Genomic DNA, 20,407 nt, shown 5'->3' with positions numbered 1-20,407 from the left:
CAATGGGTGAGCTGGTGCAGTGAACAAGTGTGAGTCCTGAAGGCAGGAGGCAGAGGCCCCAAATCCACCATCTTGACATGATGCCTGCTGCAAGTCATCCTTGGGCCTCATTTCATCACTTGTTATCATTATCCCAATCAATACTGTCATACGGGTGAACCTACTTCCCTATTCTTGGGGTTCTAGGTAAATGTCAGCTATGATTACAGTCTAATTCTTTTCAGTGCTGTACTGACTTGCTCCCCGATCTTTGGAACTCTCTCCTGGCATGTTAGCTCGCTCATCTGTGAGCAATAGCTGCTGATACAGCATTCTAGTAATACCCTCCAGCAACCATTTTCAACGCGTAGTGACCTAGAAATCTTTTGGGATTCTGTGAAAATAGATTTCTGGACCCCAGGGATTATGACCAAGAACAGCTGGATGGAGTCTTGTAATGTCAGTCTTCTGAAGGCCCCCACTGGATTTTGATATAACTTGAGCTATGAATACTTCTGAAAAAAAAAACTACCATACAAGCCCAATAGACAAAGAACTAGGATATCTATAGACTCCTGATATCTACGCTCCATCCCTTGAGCAGAAGACTGACTCAAAAAGCCACAGAAGTCTCCTGTGGGCTTGAGTATAGACTACACAGTAAACTCTCCAGGCACCCACCCCATGGGCGTGCGTATAAGGTTAACTCAGTGCCATGGCCTCTTTTTCTTGTCTCTGCAGACACGTTTGCCAGCAAAGTAGCAGCCACCCAGGACCAGTACGCAGATGCATCCATAGGCAACGTCACCGGAAGCAACGCTGTGAACGTCTTCCTGGGAATCGGCGTGGCCTGGTCCATTGCTGCCATCTACCATGCGGCCAACGGGGAACAGTTCAGAGTGTCCCCTGGCACGCTAGCTTTCTCCGTCACTCTCTTCACCATTTTTGCATTCATCAACGTGGGGGTGCTGCTGTATCGGCGGAGGCCGGAAATAGGAGGTGAGCTAGGTGGGCCCCGGACTGCCAAGCTCCTCACATCTTGCTTGTTCGTGCTCCTGTGGCTCTTGTACATTTTCTTCTCCTCCCTGGAGGCCTACTGCCACATAAAAGGCTTCTAAAGGAACAATCAGATATAGTAAATTTATATATATACATATATATACATTAAAAAAATATGTATAATGAACAGAGGAGACTGACATTTGTTATGTTCACTTAACCTGCTGATGGAATCCAGCTTCAAGAACATACTCTGTACTAGGGCGGAAGTCAGAAACCACCATCTCCCATTCCCAGGGCATCATCGTGTTGAACAAGGCATGGAGGCAGGTGCACCTCGCATCTCAGCCTAGGAGGGCTGTACCCTCTCCAAGTTTGTAAATGGCTAAGGCTTTGGTTTGTTTTTCCTTTGTTTTGTTTCCAGTGGGGTCGGGGAGGTGGTGGTTGGCTTTTGGTTTGGTTTGATTTTGTTTTGTTTTGTTGGGAGAGCCAGGATCCTCCTTCTCTTTATGGGAAGCGTTGATCCACCCAAAGGTGTATGGATTTGGGATCAATCTGGAAATCATTACGATTCTCTCCTCACCTCCTCCAAACACTTTAAACGTTACTTTGGATTAAGGAAGGATCTGGGCATGGAAGAAGAAAGAAGCACGTCTCTATTACCAAAATGTTATGCTTATCTCCGAGATGTTAATAGAGGCGAATTGCCTCGAGGAAGAGAAGCATGGGAGCTGAACTGGAGCCAGGAGAAGCGATGGTTCTAGAAGTAGACTAAGGATATGGTGCCTGGCACTCTCGTTCAACTGGTACAGGGATAATGTGCCTAGATTCCCAGGAACACCCAGAACTCTTCATCCTTATCTCTTTAGCTCTGAACTGTGATTAGCAAGACCCTTATTCTGCCCAGCCCAGCTAATTCCCCAGGTATCCCATCCCAGACCCCCCTCCTGCCCACCACCCAATCCCCTGCAAGTAGGAAAATTAACCCCATCCCCCCCAAAAAAATAGATAATCCTTTTGGTCATCACGTGTGTCCAGGTCCCACGTTGCTGTTGCCTGGGACTTTTCCAATCAGTTTTATTTTCAGTGGCATCCATGGCTTGCACAATCCTGTTCCAGTCATGACTGAACATTTGCCCTCCTTCATGTGCCTGTTTGGGAATGTTGTTGTGATCCCCTTTACACAGTGCATGGACGACAAACAAAGAAAACAAAGCGTATCTGTATATAGTAGAGTATAGCAAATACTGTTCTCCCATTCAGCGATGTTGATTGGACATTGAAGACGCGAGTTTTCCTTTTACCTGAGCTGTTACTTTTGAGTTGTTACTGAGTTTGAATATTAGTAGGTATAAAAGAAGAAAATGGCTAAGTGTTCATGATTCTGCACATTCATTTCTAAGAAGCAATAACTGTCATGTGAGGAGAGATTAAAGTTATTGAGAGGACAGAGGAGCTACAGAGATCTCCATGGAATTTTAGCCAATGTAGGGCATAGCAGAGGCCTCCGAGAATCACCCATGATTAATTCAGGCAGGCCAAAGAGAAAGGCTGGGGAGAAAAGTGGACACTTTGGGTGTGCCTGTACATTTAGAGCCACCGTTTCCACACTACCCCTCCCCCCAGGTATTTATTGCGCATCTGCTCTGTCTGGCACAGATGGTAGATAGTGCTAGCTTGTTTTAATTTTTTTTTTTTCTGTAGAAGGCTGTTTTGAGCCCGGTTTCATTCACCTTCCAGTCCAGACTCCCTGAATTCATTAGCAACTCCTGAGTGGAAAAGAAACCAGAGTGACCAGTGGGCCTTTAGAAGTCCACTGCATATGACACGAAGAGGAGATAACACAAAGGGACTGGAACATTCCAGGAAGACAACACTGGGGAGGTTTTTTTTTTTTAACCCTTTGAAAGAAATAGCTCTTTCTATTCAAAAGTACCAAAGAGCAAAGATAAACCCGACATTCCAAAAGCAGTGCTTCTTCGCCCGCCTCTCAGACAGGTCTCTGAGACCTCCATAACCCTTTGCATTATTGATTCAAAGATACTTAAGAAATAAATGTTTCTGAGACCTCCTTTCTCTTCTTCCACTGTGATCATAGCTGTCCATTATTTAATACACATTTAGTCACTGAGTTCGTAGTTAGATAATTGTTACCCATTCAGTAGGTAATATACTACTTCCTGGTAGCTGACCAGTGACCAAGGTAGCCCAGATTCCTGCCCCCAGGAGGTATGAGTGAATGGGATCCCTATTCAAATAGTATGAGTTGACCTAACCATACTGAGACAGTTTTATCTTGCAAGAGAAAGATAATTATGACTTCTTTTTAACCCAATCACATTAAGAAAAAAAAAATTGCACAACAAAAGCAGTTGACCAAATACTCACTTTTTTTTTTTTCTTAGAAAAATGTAATGTTTCACTCTGGAACAGTACTCTTTCACCTTGGCCGACTTGCAGGTTCGTTCATCTTCCTACTTTAGACCAAGCAGGGTAGTCATGGTGGTGACCGGAATCACTGAGAAGACCCGGTTAACCAGTTTTTATCTATGTGGCACTGCTTCCTTTCCATCACAATATACTGCAGCCCGCCAATATTGGTGACACTGGTGGCCCACAGAGGTACATTCTAACCCACCTTGTTTTTGTTTTTTTGTTTTTTTTAACTTTATTTTAGATTTTAAACGTGGAAAGCTAGCCTAGAACTACTAAGTAAATGCAGTCCAAGGATATACATGGTTAAAAATATTAGAAAGGTTTTGCACTGTTTTTGATTTGTTTTTGTTTCTGTTTGGTTACGTTCCATCTTTGGAATGTCAATAATCCTGCAGCGAATTTTCACCCTGCAGCGAATTTTCACCGAGACCTTCCCAAGAAATTCTTGCTGTTGGTCAGTTTCAAGTTCAAGCATTTTGGTTTGTTTGCCTTTTCAGTCTTCATGCTGTAGGGAAAATATGATGTTCAGGGTTGTTAATTATTATGTGTAAAATGATTTCATTTTATTTGTTTGATTATTATTTTATTTTGTGTGTATTGTGCACGACTTTAGGGGAACAGGCACTAACAGTGTTGTTCCTTGGAATTGGTACACATTGTCGACACGAAAAAGAAATAAAGTTTCTAATTGTTTGTGATTTCATCACTAGTGGCACAGCATATTCTGTACAGGGGAATACCTCTCTTTACCATGGGCTCCAGTCTTCGTTCTGTACTGGGGAATTCCTCTCTTTACCATGGGCTCCAGTCTTCGTTCTGTACTGGGGAATGCCTCTTCTCATTGTCCGTTGTTTGTTTTCATGTTTTGAAGAAATAAAGACCAACAAGGTATCATTGTGCAATTGGTATCCTCATCCACAGGAAAGGAGACAGCCAGAATTCAAGGTCATGCAAATGTCAGCTCTTTGGACCTACAGTGTTCTCGTTTAAATGTCCCAAGAGCAGCACATGGAGTCAGAGTGTCTGTCTGTCCTGTGACACTGTGATCAACATTAAGTGTGCCTTGCTGTCACCATTTTTTCACCTTTTAGTTTAGCTCGATCTTCTTGCTTTCTGCATCCAAGGTCATGGACTCATAAACTATTATTGCCGGGCAACTTTTAGCACACAGTGCATTAGACTAAATCATGCAGACCATCACAATGGATATTGGAAGTACAGTTACTTCCCAAGGGACAAGCAAATCGTTCATTTAGTATCATGCATTGTATTTCTTCTTGCTCCTAGTACGGCTTATGTTTTATGTTATTAACTTCTGGTTTTATGCATTATATGTTCCTGACTTTCCTTTCCCAAACAATCGATAGAGCCTAGAAGAGGTGACCCGGCATAGAATGAGAATTGCAGGAAAAGAACTAGTACCCTCTTACTGTGGTAGAATCTGGACATTAGCTGCATGTAAATGACTCTGTTCATCTGAGCATCTTATTTCCCACAAATTCTTTCATTACAGCGTCCTGTGGGCCTGTGTGGCACATTTTCAAGGGAGGGAGGAAATAAGGTACAATTTAAACACTCTTCTTGAATCAAAGAATTGATTACGCCTTCTGAATATTGATCTTTAATTTTATACAACATTGGCAGCCAGTGTTTACTTCTTGAATAAAGAGCAAAAATGAGTAATATAGTGAGGATTCTTGACCATTTAATAGACTTCCACAAAATTCTCTGGCTGATTGACTCTCAAGTGCGTAGGAGCAAGCACTCATTAGTTCACAGGTTCTGATTCAGTGCTTCCAACCATGACCATTTCAGAGAATCTTGCTCTCTAAAGCATAAGTGCACCAAGTTTTTGTTGCTCTTGCTTTTCAAATATAAGATTATAATACAAATAAGCTGTCTGAAACAAGCCTGCAAGATGGACAGGTAGCTCACATCTAATAAGCAGCCCCTCCCCAAGAGGTGATCTCCAAACAAGTAGAAATGCATTGTGTCCATTGCCCTTTCCACACCAGGCTTCGCCATTAGAAACGCTGTGTGCCCACATTCCTGGCCTTGACCTATCAAAATCAAGTGAGAGGGGCTAGTTTGCTCTCATACCCGACAGCTTTGTAGAAGGAATTAGAAATCCCCTCTTTTTTTAAATCAATTAATTCAGTTTCATTAAGACTTACTTAGTTTTTGTTTTGTTTTGTTTTTTTTTTTTTTGGTTTTGTTTTGGTTTGGTTTTTCTGAGTTAAAAATGTGGAATCTGCCTCTTGGTTTTAATTTTCCTTTTCTGATCTTGGGAAACTGTACCCAGAGCAAGTAGCGGTTGCACCATCATGAGTTTAGGAACATGTGGCCATTTCACCACTGACATTGTGCATCCTAACTTACAGCTATAATCTGGCATTCTTTATAATAACCATGCCTCTTGGCAAAAACTTGGAAGTATGATGGTCAGTTGGTAAATAAGTGGTGTGTCACACAAAAGAGACATGAAAAAAAAACACATTGGTAAGTATCCAACTTGCTGTGACCTTGCCTCGGCCTGCCAAGATGTCCAAAGGGATGCCCTTAGAGAATCTCCAAGTTTTCAGTTTTGTCAAACATTCTCTGATTTCTTTGTCTCAAGGGACGTTTACGGATCATTACTTATTCTTGATGCACTTACTTTTTGTAAAGAGCATCACTTCATACTGTAGGCTTTCCTTTCCATACTGCCCAACTTTGCCATTCTTCCATCAACCACTCTTAGTACGTTCAGTAAACTTCATGATGCCTGCTGTTACCTCTCAGCAGCAGGGGAAAGCTCATGCTCGAGAGTTTTTCTTCTGGGAGCAAACTTGTCCTAGAAAAATCAAAGATGACTAGTTTTCACAAAGACAACAGATTTTAGAGCAAAGTGTATTATCTCTACAAATATTTGGGTTCTGCGGTACCCTAGAGTTACATACTAGCTCATTAATATCTCTTGGGTTGTATTTATCATGCCCCATGTCCATCTCCCAGCCTATTCATTCAGTATCTGTAAGAGTGGGAAAGAACAGCAAGACATATGTCCCCAAGCCCTGTGCAGAGTTTCTCTAAAACTGTCATATGTAAACACATAAAAATACATATGACTCTAAGAAATATGAGTGGCCCAAGTGCTTCACTGGTTAGTGTGTTTCAGGAATGCAATGGGTAAGAAAATTCACATTAAAAACCAAATAGACCAAGAAAGAAATTACCAAACTTCAGGGTTACTGGATCTGTTTTAGGAGTTAACTCACAAAGTCCAACCCTAATAATTTGTTTGTTGCAAAGACAGGTATACTCTGCCAAATCTAAAAAAATGTACTTGAGGAAGGGAAAGTTACCTACTAGGATGACTGACTATACAGCCTTCTACCAGTACCCCGCTAGTGATCTTATAATCTATAGAACTATTTCTTAGACTCCCTTGCAAATATGGAACAAAGATCAGTTATACAAGAAGGCAATATTTATATGGTTGCTGATTTGCAATGTTCCACCTCTATTGTGAAGATCATAATCCTGAAGATTTTTCCAAATAAAATAACTACCCCTATGTATTAAATCTATTAAATTCAACCAAGTCTGTAACTGCTTCACAAAATATTTCACTGAAGAAATAAAATAGATAGCATATCCATGATAAGAATCATATGATCACAATGGCTGCTTTTGTGAAAAAAATGAGATTCTTTGTGAATCTTTCCCTACATTGCTAAATTCATTTTAGCAAACATTAGACTTGAAGAATATCCCAGTGAAAAATCTTGGGAACTTTTTATCCTGCATTGCCATAATGCTCATAGAACCAAGTTGTAAAGGTAAAATAATGATATGGGTGAGAATTAACTATACCTTTGACAAGATTATATTTTTTAAATGAAACAGTTTGGCATAAAGAAAATGTGTTAAGTAGGATTTCATCACATATTACCCTTATTTAAGATATTTGAAACTCATTACCTTTAAGTAAGAATGATTTCCATTTCCCTGAGACAACTGTATAATTTAAACTCATTCTCATGTTTGATATGAAAGTCAAAGCTGGGCATATATAGCTTTTGGCTTGGACAACTAAAGAAAAGTATGCTTTTGGCATACTTTCCATGTCATTGAATTATTTTGTGGAATACATTAGAGCTGTGCAGATATCTCATAAAAATATTTTCAATAATTCCCTTACATTTTAAAATGTATAATGTTTTTAAATTACTCATCTTGGTAACTTAATACTTCTCCCTTTTAAAAGATGACTCCATTTTGATATTGTTACTAAGGTTTCAAGACTAATTATAATGTTGAATCAATACATAGGGTGGGCTATTGGACTTGAGTCAGCCCCAATAACATGTGGTCCAGACAGATCTACCAGTAGTTAAATGTTTCAGAAGAACCAGCATTTTAGGGTACAACAAAGGTGAATGTTGCATTTGGTCTTTTTTCTACCAAAGGTGTGCATTTTAACCAGTGCAAAAACAAGTTTAGAAGGTTTAAATTACTAATTGCAAGATTCTTTTTCTTGAAACTGGACATTGTTCAATCAGTGACTCCCTTCTTTCCTTTTTCTCCCACACCATAGAGATATGTACATTAAAAACAAAGATAAATTTCACATGTTGAATAGCCTGAACTGCATCCTACATATCTATCTATGGTTGCCCAGAAATTCATGTCAAGTTAGTTCCTTTCACATCATATCTCTTTCATAAGTGGAACAAAGCACAAAAGGGAGTGTTATTCTAAAGGTAAAGGTGTACATTTCAAGTTGTTTGAGAGATGTTTAGAATAACAAGTATCCTTCCCCAAAAAAGGTGCAAAAATATTTTTTTAAAAAAATAAATTCATTTTTATTCCTTTTATTTAGCAAGTATTTCAGCTAGGAAGCCTTTAGGACTTATTTGGTTCTTTCTGCCTTTGAGAATGAGTCTCAAAAACAGTTCTTGTAAAAAAAAAAAAATCTGACCAAGATCAAATTCTGGAAGTTAAAATAGGATGGGATTTTGTATTTTTGCTTAAGAGATGGTATCAAGCAGGCAGGCAACCGTGTCAGTTAATATTTTCTAGAAATGTGTCCTACAGTTGGGAGACACAGAGAAGGGTCTCATCCAGTCTGTCCACTGATACTTTATCCCCAGCTTGGTTGCATGTTGGGAGATACAGAGGAGGGTCTCATCCATCCTGTCCACTGATATACTATATCCCCAGCCTGTTGGATCTTTCACTGGCTCAGGTTAAGGTTAGACATTTACAACAGAGCCAACGTTCCAACTTTCACGTCTGTTGGTTGTCTTGTCTCTGTCATTTCCCCTCCAAAATCTTACTAGCCCGGCCAACCAGTTGCGCATGAGGCTTCTCCAGGGAGCCCTCTCAGGGCAAGGCATGAGATTGAACAGGTGCAAAGCCTTTGGAATTCATTTACAATTGTTATCATTAAGTCATCAAAACTTTTTTGTCTTTTCAAGTTTCTGTTCAAAACTCCAAGAACAGAGTTCCTGCTCTCATGGGTATCTTATAGGAACTTTGACACACCGACTCTAGTGGTCATGTCATTGTTAAAAGAAAAGAAAGATCGCTTTATGACTACTTCGGATTCATTTCACACTGCTTCAGAACTTCCACTAATCAACATCAGCTTCATGGCCAGCAGAATTCTGTCTTTACCTCAAATTTAGAATTGTTTTATTTTAAAAATTCAGAATTATTTTGGGTGTCTTTAAAGGAGTTTAAAATATTTAATGATTTGTTGAAATCAAGACAAAAGAAAGGAATGTTTTGCACAGGCTATTGGGCTATACAGGAGGACCGGTTTTTGTTGGGCTGTCTTGATGTCTTGCCCGTCTTTGTAAGTTTACATTTATACTATCCCCAATGAAATGTTCTCTATAAGAGGACACAGAGCATTGGTCTTCACTTCCTGTCTTTTTAAATCCTGCCAGGGGAAAAAAAAAAAAAAACAGCTGTTTCAGAACGTATAATGTAGGGGCAGGAGAATGCCAAGTACCATCCTGGTTGAACCAGAAGCTTTGAACAAAAGCGCATGTCATTTTACCTGTCTCTGAGTTAATGCTGTGCTCATGAACCAGCTATGGTAAGGATGGGTGGAGCTAGATAAACAGCAAATGGATGACTAAAGACTGACAAGGGATCAGACACAAGTTAAGCCAGAGAGGCAGAAAATTAGCCAGTTTAACAAAGCCCCATCCACAATCATTCACAGACATTACATTCAGTTCAAACTTGAAAAAATAATAATAATTCAGTCTGGCCAGTGGAGCAGTTTCAAAATCAGAGTTTATGTTTCTGACACAATCTCATAAATTTCCAGCCCTTATTCTGATAAAATGTTAAGAATCATAAGGTAACATGAGACATTAAAGGAAGGATGATTTAAGACAATTAACACTGGCCCTGAATTTAATCAGATCCCAATTACAGTCCTCTAATTAAATTAATCTTTCATTTTGGTCTAAGGATGCTTTATGAATGTGAGAATATTTAATAGGGTCATTCTGAAAGTGATCAAAGAACTTCCCTTTAAAAAGTAGAAATAATGATTTTCTTAATTTCACATTCTGTCTTTCACCATCAAGATGAAGGGATTCAAACTTAAATAGCACATTCCAGAGTCTTCTATGAGCCAATCACCATGTGAGACTGCTCTGTTAGCATTTCAAGTTCTGGACAGGTTGGTCATTATTGAAGTTCTTTCTACTAACCACAAACACTGAATGTTCTTGACTTGGAGAGTCTGGCTCCTCTCTGAGCTAAAACTCCATTCCTAGTCAACTGAGCCTCTAAAGAAGAGGGCCTTAGCTTCTCCCCTGAGCATACAGTGCTCTCTTCCTTTGACTGCCCAGTCATCATCAGACAGGAGACTTGAAGGTTTTCTCTTTTGGAAGGGCAGATAGATCACTTGTTTCAGAAAGTTATGAGTCTTCAGATCTCTCTGGGTTTGAATCTTCACATTGCTACATGAGAGATGAGATGATACTTTCATGTTGTTTTTTAGAACTCATCAAGCCCCACCCATGTGGTCAGTAGCTTCCTGTTCCCTCCTCTTGTAAATACAGGCTAAAGATGCTTTATGATGCCAATCAGTTCTCCTTGTATTCGATTATCAAAACAAGTGCCAAGTCAATTGAGCCCCATGCATCTGGGGGGAATGTAACAATTGATTTTACAATAATTATTTGTACACTGCTGGGGTATAGGACTGGCTTTTTTTTTCCCTGAGAGGAGGGAGTGGGAAGTTTCCTCCATTTGAAGAAGCATCTGAAAGATTAGAGTGGACTTAACTCCGTGTCCTTCTTATGGACAAATCCATCCTTCTTCTAAGGATGACCTTTAATTCTCAGAGTGTCTCATAACAATTCCACTTTTGTTTTGCATTCCTTAGGCTTCCCAACAGATAGGAGAAAGAGATTGTCAACACTGTTTTATACTAAACTATATGAAATTATAAACAAGCTGTCCAGAGGCCAGCAGCACCCTTTCCAAGGTTATTAAGGGTACAAGCATTCTACAGCAAAATGAAAAAAGGGTATCATTTGCTACAGATGCAATTGTCTTTTCAATACCCTCTTTGTTATGGAGAAACGACTAATCCAAAAGATTTCATAAAAAAAGACTTCTTAAACCATAACCGTAGCAATTACCTGGACTGCCACAGCCAAAATACTTCATTGGTGATCTGAAATTGCACATAAAACACAGAAGAAGAATGTAGACATTTTCACAAGAGAAAGACAGGAAAAAAAATAACAGACCTCTGCTTATGTAAAAGAGAATATTTTTGTGGAATGAATGTAAGCTTTCTCTTGAAGGAATGTCTTAAGAAATGACAAAACTATTTCAACATTAGTGGAAGGAACGCATTCCAACTTTATTAGTCCTGAACCACAAAGCCAAATTTGTAAGGGGGGAAGAGTAACCAAACATTACTGACATATGGCAACAGATGAAGTGGCTTTGTGAGCCTCAACATAGAGAGAAGAAATTTAAATGGGTAATATTTTTGTTACTACCGCAATAATTTCTGTAGCTGCTGCTTGGGGATAAAAATACCCTTCCTCTTCTCATTTACGTTTCCACCCAGAGCTGCTGTTCAGTTGCAGCAAATGCATCACATTTTAAATTGCAATGATTCCCTTATGTCAAATTTGACCTCAATTTCAGATTTGATTAGGAAATAGTAAACTGGAAAAAGGGGGAGGTTCATCTTTTTAAAAATAAAGATGCTCTATAGGCATTTTCTGCTGCTGCCTGCCTTAAGCAACCCTAGCTGTACTGTCAATCAAAGGCAGCTCTTTGCTTAAGGAAGAGAACCCCCTTTTCCCAATGAACTTAGACTTCCTTCCATTCACACAAATTCTTGTCAATCTTCTTCAACTCCCTGCCAGAGCCCCGCCTCCTAAGCTGACCCAGGTCTTCCAGCCAAACAAATTGCAGTCTCTAATTATGCCTGCTGACAGTTTGTCCACCTTAACTCTTTCTCACCTGAAAGCCCCAGAAGGTCCCTTGAAACCTTCCCTGTTCATTCATTTTCAGGAGTTCTTGGGATTAACAAATTTCCACAAAGGTTTTACTAAGAAAATATCAACAACTCATTTGTTTGTGCTCAGCCAAGAAACTGTGAACAAATTTAGTGGCTGTGTTAATTACTCTGGACTGATAAGGTGACTGTCGCCTAAGCGGCAGAAGAGAACTCTTATGTTATTACTAAAATAATATTATATGAAGAAAGAGGGTAGAATTTTCTAGAAATGGACTTTTAAGGTGTTACACTTAATAACATAGAAAATTACACAGGAAGGCCAGCGCATAGAATTATATTTTATGAACATGTTTATTGTATATACTGATGTATGCCTAACTTTCTAAACCTAAAACTCTTCTCTAATTAAACCAACACCCGTGGAATCTAGCCCTTACTACTTGATGGGTTTCAGGAGAGAAAATTCAACATTAATCTTCCCCTCCCCACATGGCAAAGCTTTGCTGTGAGAATCCGATTCGGATGACATGGCTAACTATATTTAGTGTTTTAGAATAAGCAACTACAGCGATTCTTCAAAGTTTGATCTGCAACCAACCAGCATCAGCAATGACAAGGAAACCTGGGAAATATGCAAATCAGCTGCTCCCACTAGAGACCCCATCCCTTGGTAAATGAGATATGCCAGGACTAGGCTCCATGCTGCAGGTTTTAACAAGCTCTTTGGATTGTTTTAATGCATGCTGGAGTTCAAAACCATTGATCCACACAGTGTTCTGTATGGCCAAGGATGATCAATGTCACCCCCTGTTTAACTCTGCTCCCCCAGAAAGAAGCTTAAGGGCTTAAATGGCAGCCTGCCTCTCAGTACAACAGACTCAGACGTGTGGTTTAAAAGTCCATAACTCAGACTTAGAATTCAATTTGAAGGAGAACTAACCTCACAATTGCTTTTTTTCCCCCCTTGTAATGGGACTTCAGGAAGCCTCTCTTCCCTGAGTCTTTCTTTTAAAATACAGCCGTGCATATTCTTTACCTGAGCAGCCATGGACAGCCTAGGAAACCTTTCTCCTGGTTGCTTCACTAGCGCTGGTTTTATCCTTAATTTTGAACTATTCTGTGGCAGTCCTATGTCCTGCTGAATCAATGTCTTCTGGTCTGAGGAGTGGGAAGCTGCTTCAAAACAAGCCACAGGGCGCAAAAAGCTGGGAAACAACAGACTGCATAGACATCATCACTCTAGGTAGCCTGGGGTCAACTTTCAAGACTCTCTTCCTGGCCTTGGAGTGCTGAATACTCAGGTCACTTAGCAGATAAGAATGTCTTAGAAAGATAAACTGAGATAGTGAGTTACACGTGTAAGTGTGGGCATGTGTCCATCTGTCCTCTAAAATCTAACCCGACACTCTTAAATATTTAAAATACCCACCACGTGTTTGTCCCTGCTTTTCAAGCAATTCAAGAAGCTGTGTGTGTCTACTGATGCTGGCCAAAGCTTGAGTGTAGGTTGTCCCTTTGCTACGGGGAGTGGGGTGGGGAGTGATGAGTACTTTGGCATTGATGACTTCCCTCTTGTCCTCTTCCTCTCAAATGCACCTGACTTCTTGTATCCCCAGTTCAAACACAGCCCATTTGGTCTCAGTCATCTTCCCCTGCATCTCCACTTAAACACTCTTTTACTCACGATCAAAGTCTTGCTCACAAGTCACCTCGCCACTAAGACCATTGCAGAGTTGGAATATAATATTTGCAGCAGAAGGCCTAAGCTCGATTCTGTGCAATTAACTCAAATTTGTCACTAAGATCCAAAGCCTTGCTATCCTCTCTGACTGTTGAAAGCCATCTTGGAAACCTCTATGGTGGAAGCTTCCCAGGTGAAATTGCCAAGCATCTCTCCTTGCTCCACGATCCATTGCACTGTTTATTTCGCTCCAATCCCAAAGCCTTGAAATAATCATGGATTTGAATTGCAAAAGAGCAGGAAAACAGTTAGATAATGAAAGACCCTTATTTCGGAGAACACGGAAAAGGCTCGGGCATGAGAAGGTAGCAGATGATTGTTTTAAAACCATAAGCAGATTTGCCTGTCAGTACTATTCCCGGTGATAGTCACAGGTTAATGGTACAAGACAAGTCTCTTTCCCAAAAGCCATAATAACCACCGTTGACACAACTGTGATTGTAACCGGACTTCCCGGGGCTCTTCTGGGAGTTTTGTAGAGCACAATGCTCACAGCAAAGAGACACTCATGGCTCTCTAAACAAGGACCAGAAAAGGAAATGGCTGTTGTATATATGCACAAAACGCTGCTCAGCCACTGGCAGCATTCCATGGGGCAGGCAAGAGAGAGATTTCCAGTTGGAAACTAATCCACAATTGTCTCATGCCTCCAGTGGCATTTCTTCCCCCAGGGAATAAAGCTGGTGAATGATTTAAGGGTAAACTGAGCTCATCCTGAGCAATTATAACAGGCAATCCCTATAGAACAGGCTGGCGTGTCTTCACGCATGAATTCTTCTCTGGAGAAGACATGAGCACCGCAACCAACACCCCCCGCACACACACACATACACACACATGCTGAAGAGTAGAGAACAGTCTGTCCAGATGATGTACTCACAGTGTAAGGGATCCAAATAACCTTCAAAGACAAAGAGCAGGAGGTGGAAAGCCAAACAGACAAAATTAGAGGCAATCTTAGCACGGGCGAGTGTAAGCAATCCTCACATTCCTCCAGCTCAACCTGGAGATGGCCCTTGCTCAAGACTGTGTTTTAAATAGCTCAGTCCCACTGGGAATCCACTGCATGGTGGTTTGGCAGTGATAATAGCGATGGAAACTTAACTGCATCTTTCAATTTTGAGCTTCTCAGGCCAACGAATCAAATGTATAAAGATTGCCATTTTCAGCACACAACACATACACAAAGGTGTGCACACCCTAGTTAGTAATTCTGTGGGGGAAGCAAAATGTTTAGCAATCAGAAACTTTTTAGTGTATTCTGTCAATGCTTCAGAGATAAAATGTGGGGGGGGGGGGAAGAAAAGTCAACATGCGCATGATTGCTAACTGTATTACAATTATGATCGTCAGACGTACTGTTGAAAACGCTATGTAAAATACCTTCTCCAGCATCAATGGATCAATACTATTTGAAAATAGCTGTCAGTTTGTGCTCATTAAATATTCTTATGTCTGCGGTGTTCTACTATTATCCTGAAATAGTGACCACACACAAGGAAAAAAAAAATGGCCTCGTTGAAATGTTAGAAGTGAAGGAAATTATTTATAGTCTTCTGCCAAAGAAAATTGTTTAATGCTCTATAAAATGTAGATTAACTTCTTGTATTATGAATGTGACTGTAAGAATGCTCACTCCATCACCTATCTTTTGAAAATGAATTCTTTTTGTGTTTCCAATGACCAACGGAAATATTTTAAGCCGATGTAATACACATAATTCTTAGAAAAAAAAAGCTATATTTGAATCTGAAAATTTGGTGGCGTATTTATCAGTCTTTTCCTCAAATTCTTGCATCACACTAGGCTGCATTTGGAGACCTTAAACACGCCAACATTAATGACGATTCTTGTCTTATAGAGAAATCATTAAATCATTTCTCTTCAAAGAACGTTGAGTGGACAGAAATTACTGTCTAATTTTCTTAGCCAACCACTCCATACTCGTTGTCTCAGAGGTCTACCAATTTTGCACAGAAAGTTAAGAGACTGTGTAAGCCAATTTAATCTGTGCAGTTAGCGAGAACTAGCCATTAAACTATATATTTAAGTGTTTTGTAAATAAAATTTTGATTACTACAGTTTTGTTCAGACTTATGTCTTTTAAAATAATTAGACTTGATTTGAATTTTTTAAATAATCTGTTATATTAGATGTTGCGTTATTGACTGTGATTCAATGTACACTCAGCCATATTCCTGTGGGAAATATCAGTCCTATTGACTTTCTTGGCATGAGCCAGAAGCTCTTAGTTTCTCTAAGGACTTTAATTATAAAGACAAAAAAAAAAAATCAAAATAAAATGCTAGTGAAGAAATAAGAAGCCTATTGTATAAAATGTATTTTTAAAAATCTTAGGATTCATGTGATTTACACTGCCTGTTAATCTAGTCTCTGTGGAATGACCACATCATATGCGTTAAGACAGAAACACCAAATATTTGTGATCTTTGTATAGCACCTTGTTATAATACGTGATTTCAAATGGTAAACATCTCTGTTGTGATCACGTGAGCCCACAGAAGAATTAGTTCCTGCTGTCATGTAAAATCCAGCTCTCAGAGTTGAATTTCCTACAGCTGCTCTATCACCAATAAACAAGAATTAATTGTGAAAAGATATATTTTATGTTTATGATCACTGTGCATTTTGTTAACGAATTCAGAAAATTTTGTTTTTACCAGAAATTCTCTCAGCCAGTAAATACAACTGCTGATTTCAACCATACTATTATTTCTGTGGTTTCTATATTCTTGATCTAACTACCAAAAAATTGGAAGTTCGGTGCAAAGTATGTCCTAACAAAGATACAATAAGTGACTTTTCCTGCATGCTGCTTGAGATACATTGTAATTTGAAATGTCGTATCAAAAAAAGTATCTATTTCACACCCAAACTGTAACTGGCAATATTTCTTATGTGTGTAACTGATGGTATGTCAATATCAAAAGCAATGCCTATCATACATGTATGTTCTATGTGCTGTTTAATCGTGTTAAGCTGTCATTGCCTGAACTAGTTTATTGTGTGTAAATCATTGTCCTCACTGTTTCCCTAATCTCACCATGTTTCCTAACTCTGAAATATAAATGTTTGTAAATTAGTCATTCATATTCTGTCAACTGGATGTACTTTTTGGGTGGCTCCGTTAACTAATATAAACAAAGAAAAATCAAAATATTCATTGTTCCGGGTCCAGGGACATTTTAGCTAATGGCCAACATTTATTTATTCATTCGTTCAACAAATGTCTACTATATGTAGGCAGGTGATAAGTACCCTCAAAAAATTGAAGCCCTAGGGTTCAAGAGATGACCCAGTTGTTAAGAGTGTTATCTGCACCTACAGAGGATCCAGCTTCATTGGTCTCTGTGGTCACACTGCACACACACACACACACACACACACACACACACACACATGCACACGCACGTACACACACAAACTGATAAAAATAAATATTCAAAAACAAATCAAACACTAACTAAAATTCAAATAGACAATTAGAAGAAAATGCGGGAGAGGTTAAAAACGACCGAGACTTGCATTTCTCCCCATGGCTCATTAATTAATCCACTCATCTTTAATATTTACTAAACACAGAAGGTGAGATTAGAGCTAGTCATACAGGCACACTTAAGCCAAGACAGAACAGTACTTACGGATGCCACTTTGCAGCACCATCCGCCCACCTGGGTAAAGCGATGCTCTGAACCCAGAAGTCTGTGTGTAAAGCTCCCAGGATCCCTGGTGCTGACCGTAGTACTTGCTCTTTCCTGTCGTGGGAAACATAAGGTTTTGTGAAGGGCCACACACAGTGACACTCAGCAAGATATAGCTGCTGTTTGCATCCTCCGCAGTGTTAATGGCATCTCTTGTTCTAATAACCAAACAAGGCTAAGCCACTCTTAGCCCATTTTTTTTTTTTATTCACGGGGTCAGTTAAGTTAAAATTTCCTCCCTTGATGTCTGGTCACATTCCTCATCCCAACTTACCCTACCTTACTTTCTGTACTAATACTGTTGACCTGATTCAGCAGAAATCGCCTTAGACCTGAAGTCCTTCTAGGTGATTTTTTTCCTCTGACCATCACCATATACCTTGGCTTTGAATATCACTTTTCCTTTATTCAAAGTTGAACTCAATATCTTTATCCTGCTGCAAAGTAAGACGGCAATAGTCCTGTTCGTGAGTGTGTAAGTCTTTCTCGCTGCCTTGCCAGGAGTCTGAATAAATGTTTTCTTTAATGCTAACAATAGTCATCATTTTGAAAGATGAAGGAACCAAGAGGCTAAATTAACTGTCTTCACTTCATCGGTTGTAACCAAAATTCCCCAGTGCTTGTTACCAACCAGATAGTATACTTATTTACATTTTATTTATTTACATTATATCCCTGGCCCTTTGGAGTCCTTTACACATGTGAGAACTTGAGCTTAAAGAATGCAAGTATTTGCCCCAAATGCCAAACTCCCTTTGTCACTAATTGGCAAATCAAAATTCAGATTCAAACTTATTTGACTCTAAAGCTCAACCTTGGCAATCATTGTGTTATTTTGCCTTTTGAAATCAAAAACTGAAAGTTTTTATTTGCTTAGAGTAAGCTCCCAAACTGACATAAAATCACAAAAAAATAATACAACAGCAAAACTATCGTAGGTATGTAGATAGATAGACATTTGGATAGAATAGATCAGATTAGATATATTCTTAAGCTATATTTGTATCAGGCCAAAGAAACTCCATACAGATTTGATACATATCTCCATAGTAACAATCATAAGGCATAATTATTATCCCACTTTTTATGGTTTTTGAAGACTTATATCACCCACATGAAAGGAACAAACACTGAATAAGTTCTGTATGCATCACCGAAGTCTCCGTGGAAACAGCTCACCAAGGTCACCTTCAATAGTTTCACACAACCACAGAGAATAGATATATTTATTCTTGTTTCTTCGGCCAGACTTATCTGCAGGCATCTGATTTGAGAATAAAATTTATATATTTATGTATAATTATATCTAATTCCTCTCCTAAATTAAGCAATGGCTATTTTATTTTCACAAATCAGGTTATGAGATCATCCTTGCAGTACCAACTAAAATGTCGTAGGCAGTAGTAGTTACTTCATAGTTGGGATCAATTATAAACCTGAAATGACCTTGTACACAGCAGAAATTATCTTTTACAAATGAATATTTTGTTCTGAGGTTCCCCCATAACACGACGTTGAAGCATTAGTTTTATCATTTCTGAAGAGTTGATTCTTTAAGTGTGCCTAATAGATGTACACACACACACACACACACACACACACTGAACTTAGCTTTTAATAATACTTAACTATAATGTGGCAATGAAATTTGACTCCATTTTGAGGAATAATGGTGGCCCCATTGCACATACACAATTTGCGTGAGTCTACACTCAACCACTGCTTGGCACCATAACTGGTGTGGAAAGTCCTTCTGTATATGTGCTGCTTTTATTGGTTAATAAATAAAGAAACTGCTTTTGGCCAATGGCTTAACAGAATAGAGCCTGGCTGGAAAAGAAATAGAGAGAGAGGAGTCATGAAGAAGCCATGTAGCTGCCGCAGGGGACAGACACGCCGGAAACTTGCCAGTAAGTCACAGCCATGGCAATACACAGTTTAATATAAATGGGTTAGCCAAAGATATAAGAACTGGATAGCAATATGCTTAAGCTATTGGCCAAACAGAATTGCAGATATTACAGTTTCTGAGGAATTATTTCAGGCCTAAGCGGCTGGGAACGAACAAGCAGCCTCCCTACTACACATAACCACATCCTTTGCAAGAGCTGTGTTTCCATACCTCAGGTACTGGCTGCAAAGTAGAATGCACTGAAGTATTTTCAGGTTCTAAGGTGACCAATCCCTATAGTGAAGCTATCTAAACAACCCAGTTATGCCCAATCTACCTGAGCCATCATAATAACCTTCATCACAAACTATTTGAAATCAAAGGGAATTTTATTTTTTCTTGTAACAGTGAAAAATAATTAAGGATAATATACAGAAATGGCTCCCTTTCTGATCACTTTTATTTCTAATAGTCACTAAAAACAAGGTGCAGTGTGATAAGCATCCATCAACACAGACTAGAAAAATAAAACGAAATGTCAAGCCTCCATCAAACAGCTGCAACTGTCTGACAGCTCACAATTTTTTTCTTTGTAAGTAAAAATAATATGAACAACCTCTTTTGGTTACCATGAGAACGCGAGGACAAATAAGCAAACGAGTTTCCTAGATGGGAAAAAGTACACAGCCATCTGTTTGAAACTCTAGCCAACAAATTCCAAGCATATGTAAGGCCTGATCCCAAAGAAGCCAAGACCCAAAGATACAAATGCAAAAACAAAAGCGTTGTTATTAATTAATTCCGAGAGTGTTCAAGCTTGGGGATGGCGTGGTAAGAAATTACAGTGGGGGATCTTTGTGCTTTGCTTCTGCTGATTACAGAAACTGTGTTTTATGACTGAAGCCACCGTGAGGTTTCACGTTTTATACAACAGTAAGGACTCCCATTACATCGGAGTTTTGTAAATCCTTTTATTTTCTGTGTTTGCTGATATATGCATATATGTGGATTGTGTGAGTGGCTGTATTTGCCTACTACATATATGTGTGTGCATATGTAGAGGTCTATGTCAAGCGTCTTCCTCAGTTGTCCTCCAAGCACTGCCATCACAAATATGCACGGCCACACCCAGTCGCTGTGGGGAC

The 20,407-nt window shown here is 39.3% G+C and overlaps 1 protein-coding gene across 12 annotated transcripts in view; it reads left to right on the top strand.

Moving 5' to 3' along the window:
- Positions 1–20,407, top strand: part of Slc8a1 (solute carrier family 8 member A1) — a 459,309-nt gene that overhangs the window by 351,400 nt on the left and 87,502 nt on the right. For 10 of the 12 annotated variants that reach the window (XM_041631001.1, XM_041631012.1, XM_041631009.1 and 7 more), the window contains one exon: positions 721–16,545. In XM_041631001.1, coding sequence (XP_041486935.1) covers positions 721–1,097 — 377 coding nt within the window. In that variant the 3' untranslated portion in view covers positions 1,098–16,545. Of the gene's footprint in view, positions 1–720; positions 16,546–20,407 lie in introns of those variants that run through there. The other 2 variants (XM_041631004.1, XM_041631003.1) reach the window with 1 other exon arrangement.

Source organism: Microtus oregoni, unplaced genomic scaffold (genome assembly GCF_018167655.1).
Source record: "Microtus oregoni isolate MIOR12 unplaced genomic scaffold, Mior012 000036F_ref0000092, whole genome shotgun sequence".
In the NCBI taxonomy this organism is placed as follows: Eukaryota; Metazoa; Chordata; class Mammalia; order Rodentia; family Cricetidae; genus Microtus; species Microtus oregoni.
The sequence above is the reverse complement of the archived record's forward strand: the minus strand, read 5'-3'. Positions and strand labels throughout refer to the sequence as shown.